The 13,335-nt window shown below is 45.1% G+C and overlaps 1 protein-coding gene across 1 annotated transcript in view; it reads left to right on the forward strand.

Moving 5' to 3' along the window:
* The window catches only part of FLT3 (fms related tyrosine kinase 3), a 60,801-nt gene that overhangs the window by 5,266 nt on the left and 42,200 nt on the right, over window positions 1–13,335 (forward strand). Inside the window, exons 2-4 of the mRNA XM_006773676.1 lie at window positions 668–870; window positions 3,603–3,718; window positions 11,640–11,769. Of these exons, the coding sequence (XP_006773739.1) occupies window positions 668–870; window positions 3,603–3,718; window positions 11,640–11,769 (449 nt within the window). The remainder of the gene's footprint in view (window positions 1–667; window positions 871–3,602; window positions 3,719–11,639; window positions 11,770–13,335) is intronic.

The following is a 13,335-nucleotide window of genomic DNA, read 5'->3' on the forward strand; positions in this document are numbered from 1 at the left end:
TAAAAAGAGTCACAAACACATTTACCTACATATTACAAATTTTGTGATTATTGTCTGTATATGAATTTGCTAGAGCTGTCATAAGTATCACAGGTTAGGTGACTTAAAAACAGAAATTTATTGTTTCATAGCTCTGGAGGCTAGAAGTCTGAAATCTAGATGTCAGTGGGTTGGTTCTTTCTGAGGCTGTGAGGGAGGGAACTGTTCCAGGCCTCTCTCCCTGGCCTGTAGGTGACCCTCTTCCTGTTAGCATGGCGTTCTCCCTGTATGTATGTCTTCTCCAAATTTCCTCTTCTTATAAGGATACCAATCATATTGGATTAGAGACCACCTAATGGCCTCATTTTAACTTGATCACTTCTGTAAAGACTATTGAAAAATAAAGTCACATTCGGAGGTACTGGGGGTTAGGACTTCATTATATGAATTTGGGGGTCAGGGAATGGCACAATTCAACCCATAACAGCTTGTAAAATATTTTAGAAATGCAGCCTAAAGTTATCTACCTTTTTAAAGGAGAATTATAATTAATGTGATTTTTCAGTCAGTGATACGTTCTCAATGGGTGCAGTACATTAATATGTATGTATTTGGAAAATGTTTCAACTAAGAGGCAGCATTACATATACACTTGTAGAAAGTTCACGTTGTTTTGTATGTTTCACAGGCATCAGAATCCCCGGAAGACCTTGGCTGTGCCTTGCGGCCTGAGAGTACAGAGGCCGTCTACGAGGCGGCCAGGGTCGAAGTAGACGCATCTGCCTCCATCACACTGCAAGTGCTGCTCACAACCCCGGGGAACATTTCCTGTCTCTGGGTCTTTAAACACAGCTCCCTGAAATGCCAGCCACACTTTGATTTACAAAACAGGTAAGGGTGGGAGATGGATGTGCAACCATGAGGATATTTGGAGGAATGCTTTTTTTTTGCTATAAAAATATATTTTGCTTCATTTAGAGTTTATTTTCAATTTCTGTACATGTCCATTGTAACTCTTATCTCCAGTGAAAAAGTGAACTAAAAATCTACTTAGGGCATAGATACATGACATTATATATTTGTTAAAACTCATAGGATGTACAACACAAAAAGTGAAGCCTAATGTAAACTGTAAACTTTAGTTGATATAAATATTGGTTCATTAGTTGTAGCAAACTGGGGTTGGGAGGAAGGATGTATGCAGAATTTCTCTTTACTTTCTGCTCAGTTTTTCTGTAAACATAACATTGGTCTAAAAAGTCTGTTATTTTAAAAAATTACAAATAGATATTTAAGTATAGTTAGGGCCTAAGAAAGCAGTGAGTAGCTGGTAAAATATAAAACACGCTAGAGGCCCGGTACATGAAATTTGTGCATGGGTAGGGTCCCTAGGCCTGGACAGTGATCAGGGCCAATCGGGGCCTTCCTGCTGCTGGCCAGGGCCTTCCTTTGTTCCACACCACCCCCTGGTTGTTAGTGCATAGCGAGTGCTTGAACTCCCTGTCTCCTGGTCGAACTCCTGAGGGGACACTTTGCATATTAGCCTTTTATATATATATAGATAGATATCGAAAAGACTATTTGTCTTGTTCCTTAACTGTCTTAAAGATAAAAAGTTAGAAAGTTTTAATTACATTCTAGTTACAGTGTCAAGAAGCTTACTAGTTAAAGTAGTAAGAAGCTTCTTTCTGAGAAATGCTTGGGGAAAGAACATTTGGTTTTATCTATTTTGTTTTACAGTATAAGCATAATTGAAATGTGATATCCTTAAAATATTTTAGTAAGAAATTGATCTGTGTGTGAGGAACACTGGTCTCATGATACGGAAAAATACCTTAGCCAATATTTGTGGATTGACATCCAAGCCTGTATCTAACTCTGTCCTGATTGCTGTCACCTGTTGTCCCTGTCCTCTTGCTGAGACCTGATGGGGTCAGGAAGCAAGGGGTACAGGCCATTTAAATGCCCACTTAATAATTCCAAGGCTGCCTTTCTCTCTAATTCTTGGGGGTGTTCTGGAGACCAAGAGCTGTAGAAGAGGTATTATCTTCCCAGAACAGAAAGACAGCAAATGGCACCCAAATGACCTAACGGGGTGGGAGGGGGCGGTTATCAGGCCACTTGACTGAGGTATGGGAACATCTCTGTGATGGACTTGTACCAAGTATTTCTATTTGTTTCTTTAAGTTCAAGCAGACTCTTACGTAATTTTCAGGACAGTGGCTATAATTCTGAAGTTTGGTTCTAAATCTTGGAACACATTCATTTTCTTTTCCTCTTTTGAGACTGTATTACTCACTTCTGTTTTTCAGTTACCTTTATCTTTGGCTTAAACTAAGACACTCTCATATGAAGAATTTTGGCTTCAAGAAATGTTCTGGAAATCTTATTAAAATTTGATGCCACAACAGTTCCCGCTGGATTGAGACCAAAAAGACAAGTAAAAGAAGTAGGGTCCTTTTCACTCCATGAGAGTAGCGTGTTTCGCTTTGGAATAAATAGGCAGCTCTGTTTGTTAGCCAAAGTCATTAGATAGGTCTTGTGGATTAGTTAACTTAGCACCAAAACATTGGTTAACCAAAACTTTTTCACAAGTTACATGAGAAGAGGGAATGATTCAGAGAAAGAAGGCCCATCACCAAAATATCTCCAGAAACCAATCCAACGTATACTAACCCAGTGATTTGCTGTCTATGTGAGTGCAGCGCAAATCCTCCTGAACTCTGCTGCTTGGTGCTCTGAGCATTGGATGGCCTGGGGGTCTTGTTAAAATTCGGATTCTGGTTCAAGAGGTCTAGGTGGTGCCTGAGATTCTGCACCTCCATCAACTCCCAGCTGATGCAAACACTGTTGGGGAAAGACCACATTTTGAGTAGTAAAGATCTAAATGTCAGGAAGTGTACATTTAAAGCCAACATTACTCAACAAACTGCTAGAGAATATTTTAAGCTTTAATGAGAATGGGTATCACCAAACACACACCAAAACTGTTTCTTTAAAGACAGTGCCCCTAGCCAAATTTATCTTTATTGAATATCTGAAAAGCTAAAAATGCAAACATTGAGACATCTTCTTTACATCTATGTGATATGTCAGTGTCATTATTACTTCATAGGAAAATGCCTTGTGTCAGATTTTGCTTGAATTCTCTGGTTCAGAGAGGCACAAAAAGGTTTATTTATTTTTAGTCTCAGTATATCTTGCTTGTACAGTGATCTGGTTCTGGAAAGGGGAACTGAGGCTGGCAGCCAGGTGACTGGGCCAATATGACTGTGGGAATTGTTTGGTCAAAGGGAATGGTACCCTATTGCCAACGGGAGCACACCACTCCACCTGTGTGTTTGGGATGGAAGATCCTGTGTGTTTAGGGTTGGGAAGCATGCAGGGAATGTGTTGGAAAGGAGTTCCTTCACTTGAGAGTGAGAGACTGGTTAAAAGTCAAGGTTAAACTAACAAGTGCTGGGCACGTGACAGAAGCTGTGCTCTCCATAGAGCAGCCGTTGGTGCCGCAGTCACAGACGGAATATGGAAGACACCGAAGCGCCTTCTGACTCAGTATGAAATTTTATGTTTTTAGTTTCACACGTTTTTCAAAATAACTAGTTCTCTTTCTTCTTTTTCAGAGGAGTTGTTTCCATGTTCATTTTGAAAATGACAGAAACCCAAGCTGGAGAATACCTACTTTTTATTCAAAGTGAAGCGACCAATTACACGATATTGTTCACAGTGAGTATAAGAAGTAAGTGCCGCTTGCTACAAGGTCCTCACAGTAGGCCATGCCCTTGTTGAGAACCCAGGATCTTTCCCAGCTGCTCCGCACACAACACACAGGTTTCCTTCAACCTGGAGTGGAATTGATTGAATTCACTTCAACCATCCAGATAACGGGTTGAGACTCTCTGACCCGGGGACTATCAGAATTAGCGCGCTAGGCCAGCACCGGTTTGGCTCAGTGGATAGAGCGTCAGCCTGCGGACTGAAGGGTCCCAGGTTCGATTCCGGTTCAAGGGCATGTACCTTGGTTGCGGGCACATCCCCAGTAGGACATGTGCAGGAGGCAGCTGATCGATGTTTCTCTCTCATCGATGTTTCTGGCTCTCTGTCCCTCTCCTTTCCTCTCTGTAAAAAAAATCAATAAAATATATTTAAAAAAAAAAGAATTAGCGCTCTGAAAAATCCAGGTAGCCTCAATTGAGGTCCCCTATTTTTTTCAGTGACAGATAGCTGACATGAAGAAATGGAAAACATTTTAGTCTTGGATTCAGAAGACCTGGATTCTTATTCTGGATCTGATATTACCACCTCTGGCAGGTTGCTTAATCACTCTGAGCTTCAATTTCTCTATCTGTAAAAAAGAGATAAAAACCACAGACCTCCTGGGTTGTAAGATCTTAGCCCTATTCATGGTCTCTGAGGCTATGAAAATGTCTGTGTCTGCTCTTTCCAATATGGTAGCCACCAGCCACGTGTGGCTGTTAAACGCTTGAAATGTGACCAGTGTGACTGAGGAACCAAAGTTGTCATTTTAGTTAATTTTAATAACTTAAAAATTGAGTTTACATTGCCACATATAGCTAGTGGCTATTGTGGTTATACAGATGCCAGGTCACTATGCAAACTGTAGGGAACAGCCATATGTTCTTAACCAGGGAGATGGGACAACTGTGTGGTTGGCAGGATCATCCCAGCATGTGCCTTCTGGATTCTTGTTTCCTCACTTGTGCGCAGGCTTAGGGACTGCACAGGTTCACACTATGTGCACTGAGCACTTTACCTCCCATGTCAGACTAGACCAGAGGTAGGGCATTCACATCGGTCCTACTGCCCTAGGGGCCAGGGCAGGCCTCCCAAAACTCTGGGTTTGTGCCATGTCAGTTAGGTCCCTGGCTACACACGGTAGGACTTGCTAGGCTCCCTTCTTCCTGGTCAGTGACTGTGGTGTGTGTGAGTCCAGCCCACAGAGACGCCCTGGCCAAGGACTGCCCTTGGTGAGGGTGTTCTGCACGTAACATCTCCATCCCCACGGCGACCCCGCCTGCATGTAGCTGAGAAAACGGGCACAACAAGAGGTGTGGTACAGGGTGCAGGTAGGGTTGAGTTTAGCCAGGTCTGCACTTCCTGCACAACACTGCACGGGGCTTGCAGTCAGAGTTGCTAACAGAAAAACGCTGTGGCCATGTAGGTCCCCAGAAGTGTCATTTTACTGGGATGGGGTGGGGTGTCAGGTTCTCAAATCAGCTTGTAAGGCAAAAATTAGGTAAGATCAAAATTTGTTCTGAAAAACTGTTTTATTACTCTGAAATTTATTGAATCAGACCTTAGAATCTCAAAAGACAAGAGCTACGCTTCTTTGCTCTTTGATTTTGGGCCTGTTCTCTGTCCTCTCCCCCACCCCTGACTCCCCTCTGTGGGACAATAAGTCTGTGTGCTTCAGGTTGGAAGAGATTAATAGATGTCTTCCCTTTTTTGTTTTTTTTTTGTTTTGTTATTCTCACCTGAGGATATTTTTCCCATTGATTTTCCAAGAGAGTGGAAGGGATGGGGAGAGACAGAGAAATAAACATCGATGTGAGAGAGACACATCTATTGATTGCCTCCTGTTGAGGGCCAGGAACCGAACCCTCAACCCTTTAGTCCTCAGCCTGAGGCTCTACCCACTGAGATAAACTGGCTAGGATGTCCATTGATTTTTAGAGAGAGTGGAAGGGAGAGAGAAGAGAGAGAGAGAGAGGGAGAGAGAGAGAGATTGATTGGTTGTCTTCTTCACCTGCCCTGACTGGCACGGGGCAGGGGATCGAACCTGCAAGCCAGGTATGTGCCTTTGACTGGGAATGGAACCCCACTCTTTGGTGAGCAGGCCAATGCTCTGTCCACTGAAACATACTGGCCAGGGCAGGGATTTCTTGCTTGTTCTCTCTCTCTTTCTCTCTCTCTCTCTTCCCAAGTGTTAATATTTGAATTTTTTTAAGGTAAGTGGGCATCTGCTGTGTCTCTATTATATTTAAAATATCTCCTTTCCACTTATGATTTACAACGTAAAATTTTTTAACAACAATCATTCAAGTAAATTGAAACTTGTTTTTAGCAGGTGAAGTTTAAAAAAGTCAGGTGGGGGAGACTTGGCAACAGTCAGTGTGAAGAAGAGAAACCGTTTAGTGAACCACCAGCTCTGTGTTCACTGGCAGTGTGGCATGGCTCCTAAAAAAGGGAATCTGGACCTTGGCCATGTTCATGAAAATATGATGTCTAGGTTAAGGAAATCAGTAGATCACCATTTGTTTTCAGATGAATATTGACAAAACAGGGCAATCAGCATGGTGATGAATTTGGAATTCCTTAAGTGAGGAACAGTGGAAGGAGTTGAGAATGGTTAGCATAGAGAAGGGAATATTTTGAGGAGAGGAGGAGATTGAGGGCTGTGTGATGTACAGGAAATTCTTCTGGCATCTGAGTCAGGAAACCTGGTCTAACTAGTTAGAGTAATTATCTCCCTTAACCTGTGTTTCTGATTTTTTTTCTTTTAGTAGCAAATATTTTCATTTTTCAATTACAGTTGACAGTATAACATAACTAGAGGGCCGGTGCATGAAATTGGTGCACAGGAGTGGGGGAAGGGGGTCGTCTCTCAGCCCGGCCTGCACCCTCTCTACTCCGGGACCCCTTGGGGGATGTCCAACTGCCTCTTTCAATCATGGACCACTGGCTCCTAACCACTTGCCTGCCTGCCTGCCTAATTGCCCCTATCCCCTCTGCCTGTCTGCCTGATCTCCCCTAACCACCTCCACCTGCCTAATTGCCCCTAAACCTGGGCTGGGCCACAGGTGCAGGTGCAGCCACTGACTCCTGGGACCGCAGGGTGTGTGGCTTGTCCCTCTCCTGGACCACAGCCCCAGCCGCTGGTGCTTGTGACCACGGGGCGGGTGGCTTGTCCCTCTCCTGGACTGCAGGCACAGCTGCTGGTGCCCGAGACCACGGGGCAGGTGGCTTGTACCTCTTTCGGGCCACTGGTGCAGGCACAGCTGCTAGCACCCGGGACCGCAGGGACAGCGGCTTATCCCTTTCCCAGGCCGCAGCCTGGCTGGTCCCCATTCCTCTCTCACAAGCTCATTTGTGCCTGGCTGGTCCCCAATCCTCTCTCCCCAGTGTTGAGTGTCTGAGCCTTTATGGTGTGATGGCGTGAGGGCGTGACAACCATTTGCATATTAGCTCTTTATTATATAGGTGGATTATAATTCTGATTTAAAGGCAATTTTAGCAATATTACATCTTCACAATGACAGCTATAAATACATAAGGTTAATATGTATCATTCACTAAAAATTATTTGTGAACACAAAAGAATGCTTAGTATAGTTTATTGGAAATAGGTAGGTGGAATAGCAGGGAGTTTAGGTTCCCCTCCGTTCGTGCTGGAAGCCCTGGATCAGAGGAGGAAAAGGAGACTGTCCTCTGCTGAACATGCGGAGGCAACGAATGGACCAAACTTGTAGACATCAGGTTGTATGTGTATTGGGACGGGGACCTGTGTACAGTGGGTGCTCCCTTTCTTTTCCTTCAGCACGTGAACTCTGCAGCAGGGACAAGAGTCCTGCCGCTCCATACACCCCACGCCAGCCTGCTCACCCCCAACTTCCCCCCCCCCGCGGCCTGATCACCCCCAACTGCTCCCTACCCCCCACCTGCCTGCCCACCCTGCCAGGGCTCTGTGATCAATGCTGCGCAGAGGGAGGCCCTGCCCACCCTGCTGGGGCTCTGGGATCAATAGCAGAGTAGAGGCAGGCGTTTCCCACCTGGCCTGGGTCCCTCCATTAATCCCCGCCCACAGGGAGGCCCTGCCCACCAGGCCTGGGCTCTGGGATCAATGGCAGAGCAGAGGCAGGTGTTTCCCACCAGGAGTGCGCTCCGCCATTATTCCCGGAAGGTCATCCGGGAGGTCTCTCGGTCTAATTAGCATATTACCCTTTTATTAGTGTAGATCAGGGGTCCTCAAACTTTTTAAACAGGGGGCCAGTTCACTGTTCCTCAGACCGTTAGAGGGCCGGACTATAGTTTAAAAAAAAACTATGAACAAATTCCTATGCACACTGCACATATCTTATTTTGAAGTAAAAAAACAATACGGGAACAAATACAATATTTGTATTTGCATGTGGCCCGCGGGCCGTAGTTTGAGGACCCCTGGTTTAGGGCAACATGTCTATGTGATGAAAACATTTTTTATTTTAATTTTATTATTAGTAGTAGTATTAGTATTATTACTATTTTAAATCTTCACCCAAGGATATGTATGTATGTATGTATTTATTTGAGAGAGATGTGAGAGATTAATATGAGACAGAAACATTGATTAGTTGTCTCTCATAGGTTCCCGGATTGGGGATCAAAGCTGCAACCTAGGTATGTGCCTTGCCCTCGAATCGAACCTGCAATGTTTTGGTGCAAGGGACAGTGCTCCAACTAACTAAGCCACCCAGCCAGGGCAGTGACAACATTTTTAAAATCACTGGAATGATAAACACAAAATTCAGTATAAAGGTTACCTAGGGTCCAGAGATGGGGAGAAGCACAAAAGTACATTCAAAGGTGTTTATTAATATTCCAGTTATTAAGCGAGTATGAGTCTATGGGCATTAGTTTTTATTATGCTCCAGAATTTATAGTTCACAGTAGAGGCCCAAAGCACGAAATTCGTGCACCAGGGGGTGGGGGAGAGTCGTCTGTCAGCCCGGCCTGCACCCTCTCCAATCTGGGACCCCTTGGAGGATATCCAACTGCCTCTCGCAATCTGGGACCGCTGGCATCTAACTGCTCGCTTGCCTACCTGCCTGATTGCCCCTAACCACCTCTGCCTTGCCCTGCACCCAGGACCCAGGATTCCTTCCTCCAGCCGGTTGCAGGCACAGGGGACCCGGGCTTCCCTCCTCTGGCTGGCCGCAGGCATCCAGGACCTGGGCCAGCTTTGCCCAGGCCAGCCGCAGCCGCAGGGGACTGTGGGCAGGCAGCTTCGCCCAGGCCGAAGCTGCAGATGCCCGGGACCGTGGGGCAGGCGGCTTGTTTCTCTCCTGGGCCACAGCCTGGCTGGTCCCCATTCCTCTCTCATGAGCTCATTTGTGCCTGGCTGGTTCCCATTCCTCTCTCACGAGCTCATTTGTGCCTGGCTGGTCCCCATTCCTCTCTCCCTAGCATTGAGTGTCTGAGCCGTTATGGCGTGAGGGCATGACAACATTTGCATATTCTTTATTATACAGGATATTCTTTTGTGTATATATGTAAACACATACACATATATGTATTATATAGTAATATACTAGAGGCCCGGTGCACAAAAATTTGTGCACTCGGTGAGGAGGGGGAGTCCCTCAGCCCGGCCTGTGCCCTCTCGCAGTCTGGGACTCCTTGGGAGATACCGACCTGCTGGCTTAGGCCTGCTCCCAGGTGGCAGAGGGCAGACCCAATCCCTAGGTGCAGCCCCTGGTCAGGCTCAGAGCAGGGCCGATTGGGGAGTTGGGGCGCCGCCCCCTGTCATGCACAGAGCAGGGCGGATTGGGAGGTTGTGATGCCACCCGCAGTCACGCTCAGGGTAGGGCCGATTGGGGGCTTGGGGCACCGCCCCCTTACACACTCAAGGCAGGGTCAATAGGGAGGTTGCGGCACCACCCCCTGTCACACACAGAGCAGGGCCAATCAGGGGGTTGGGGCGCCACCCCCTGTCACGCACAGAGCAGGGCTGATCAGGGGGTTGGGGCGCCTTCCCCTGTCACGAACAGAGCACGGCAGATAGGGAGGTTGTAGCCCTGCCACCTGTCACACACAGAACCGCAGGGCGATCAGGGGGTTTGGTCGCTGCCCCCTGTCACGCTGATCCTGGTGCAGGGAGACCCCGCGGCTCCGCTGATTCTGGTGCTGGGAGGCATATTACCCTTTTACTATATAGGATAGAGGCCTGGTGCACGGGTGGGGGCCAGCTGGTTTGCCCTGAAGAGTGTCCTGTATCAGGGTGGGGGCCCCCACTGGGGTGCCTGGCCAGCCTGGATGAGAGGATGATGGCTGTTTGCAGCTGGTCACACCCCCTTTAGGGTGGGGTCCCCACTGGGGTGCCTGGCCAGTCTGGGTGAGGGGCTGAGGGCCGTTTTCAGGCTGGCAAGTGACTGAAGCTCCCAACCTTTCCTTTTTTTCTTTTTTTTAAATTCTGGGCCAGCTTTAGCTCTGAGGCTTGGCTCCAGCTCTGAGGCCTTGGCTGCTGAAAGCAAGTATCTGGTTTGTTTGGGTTCTATAATTGTAACACTGTTGCGGTCCTGCTCACTCCAGCTCTGAGATCCCGGCTGGCTGAAAGCAGGGATCTCCTTTTGTTCTATAATTGAAACAATGTTGCGGTCCTGCTGGCTGAAGCCCGCTGGCTGAAAGCAGGTGTCTGGGGTTTTGTTTAGCTTCTATATTTGTAACAATGTTTCTTAAACTGCAAGCTCAGAGGCCGGCAAGGCAGGCGGGGAATGTTAGCTTCCTCCGTCACTGAAGCAAGCAAGCCTCCTGTTCGCTTCAAGCTGCCTGGCTGGTGGCCGCCATTTTGGTTGGCAGTTAATTTACATATCACCCTGATTAGCCAATGGGAAGGGTAGCAGAGGTATGGCTAATTACCATGTTTCTCTATTATTAGATAGGATATCTTATGTAATACTTTAAGATAAATTTATTATAAGATAGGAGATTAGAATTTAGCATAGGGAAACTTTCTTTTTAAAAAAGGTTTGTTGAAAATGGAAGGATCTGCTCAGGGAAGTAGTGAACTCCTGTCCATAGAGAGGTCCAAGCAAAAGTGGACAGTAAGTTTATATATTAGGCATTGTGGGAGTGGCACAGCGGGGAGGGAGAGGTGTGATGGTCCAGTGTAAGCAGCAGGCTAAACTGAACCTCTCAATTCTGTTCCAGTTCTTTTTAAAAGCTTTATTTTTTAAATTACAGTTGACATTCATTATTATTCGGTTCCAGTCCTACCTCTGTCATTATACTTCTGCATTCTAAATTTGTGTATTTCTGCCTACATAAAATTATGGGAAGAAAGTTGGGTCTTAAACTATATAAGAATGGGTTTTAAACTTCGATATTTCCTGTTTTCTTTTTTCTATCTGTATCAATATTTGTATTTTCACATGGCCTCACTCCACTCATCTTTATTTGTCTGTGGACTTATGAAACACCCAAGAAAACTGGCTAAGAGCATAAATGCTAAAGTTGGTGTTTTTACTAGAGTTGAATTTAATATGTTGGTGAGGGTTATATTGTTATATATATATATTTGGACTGGAGCAGATGACACTGCTATGTTATAAAATACTAGCCTTTTAAAAAAATATATGTTTTTATTGATTATTTTTTAGAAAGAGAGAGAAAGGGAGAGAGATAGAAGACAGAAACATCGATGATAGAGAAACATTGATCTGCTGCCTCCTTCATGCTCCTTACTAGGGATCGAGCCTGCAACCTGGGCATATGCCCTGACCAGAAATTGAACCAGCAACTTCTTGGTGCATGGGCAACGATCAATGCACTGAACCACACTGGCCATGCAATATTAGCCTTTCTTAATGATACAGAATTTTTTTGAGGGGACTGCTAATACAATTTTTAAAATGTTAAAATATTAATAATTTGTGATGCTTTAGATACACTGCTTTACACATTAAGGAGACCATACTTTAGAAAAATGGAAAATGAGGACGCCCTGGTCTGCATATCTGAGAGCATTCCAGAACCAACTGTGGAATGGGTGTTTCGTGATTCACAGAGTGAAAGGTACGATGTATATATAGAGGTAACTGCCATGATTCCTATACTTATTTGGTCTTTTTCTAACGCAGTTGATGTCATACTGGATGTACAGTTGAACTTGTCACCATGTTAACAGGAAACTTTGGCGTTTGGAATGATTAGCTTGGACTTTAACAGGGGGCAAAGGGGGCTCTGTTTTAGTAAGGAGGCCTTTGGAACTCTCCTATGTTGCCTCACTAAACTGCAGGGTCCTCCCTGGACATGACACAACACGAATAAACGCCCTTTAAGTTACAGGGTTGTTAGCTCCCTGAGTATCTGGTTGGGGAAAAAGAAAGGTATGGACTGGTGAGTATTGTTCCCTATAAGTAAGAAATTCCCTGGAAATAAATGCTTACTTTGTGGTTATTCTGTTTATTTTGGAAGAGAGCAGTTTAAATTGATTGTTTAAGGACATAGAATCTGGCCTGAGTTCGAACCTTGGCTTGCTTACTAACTGTGTAGTCTTGAGCATGTTACTTAATCTCCTTTCTCATCGGAAGAATGGGGATGGTAACTGTACTTATCTCATAAGATTGCTATGGTGATTAAATGATTTGCAAATTTTGAAACACAAAGAACTATGCCTGGAGATGGTAAGTACCACATACCTGTTACTTTCATTTTTTAAATGTGCAATCGCTAAATTTTCACAAAGTAAAAATTTATGCAATTTTAGCTAATTAAAATTTATTTAACAACTTTTGTTGTAAAATGGGACTAAAGAGGAGAAAAAGAAATGATATTAATGTAATCCCAAATTTTAGATGGGAAAGAAAAAGAGATTACCTGTAGATAGGTATGTAATGTATGCATAGGCAACAAGAAAATTGAAAGCTACACACAAAAATCTGGGTAATTTAAAACTCTTTTCTTTGTTTTTTTCCCCCCTAAATTTTCCAAAATTCCTACAATGAACCCAAACTATTGTTGTCTCATTGTCACTGGAAAGGTCCTGGGCCCAGAGTGGGTCTGCCTAGGCTGGCAGTGGTGTGTGGGTTCTTGACTTTGTACAGGAAAGATTTTACAGCACGAGTCCCGGTGATTTTGAGGTACGTTTATTAAAGCTGGGGCAGTGAAACAATAAAGGGCTTAGGATAGAAGAGGCAACAGGAGAGAAACAGATGCAGCTGCTTTGGCCTCTAGAAATGTTACAGGAAAGAAGTGAGTCAAGGCGGGGCTGCTGCTAGCTCACTGGGAAATCTGAGGAAAGGGGGCCTTAGGGACAGGGTCAGTGGGTTAGCTCGGGACACCTGCTGCTGCCCATTGCTCCCGTGGTTGCAAATTTCGTGGGGACCCTTGGAGTTTAGGAGAAAGGCAGCAAAAGTATACAACCGAGAAATGGAGGCGCATGGGCATACTCCAACAAGAGCACACACAGGCTTCCTTTATCTTGAGGGTTTTTATATCTATTTTCTAAAGGCAGAAAATTTAGGGGAGATCTCAACAGAATATTTATCAGCTCTCCAGGTCTGTCCTTCAGAATGCTGATTCATTGAAATGAACGGATAGAGGTGTCTAGGTCATGCTCTGGTCAGTTTCATTGAAAGA

This window comes from Myotis davidii, unplaced genomic scaffold (genome assembly GCF_000327345.1).
Source record: "Myotis davidii unplaced genomic scaffold, ASM32734v1 scaffold65, whole genome shotgun sequence".
NCBI classification, from domain to species: Eukaryota; Metazoa; Chordata; class Mammalia; order Chiroptera; family Vespertilionidae; genus Myotis; species Myotis davidii.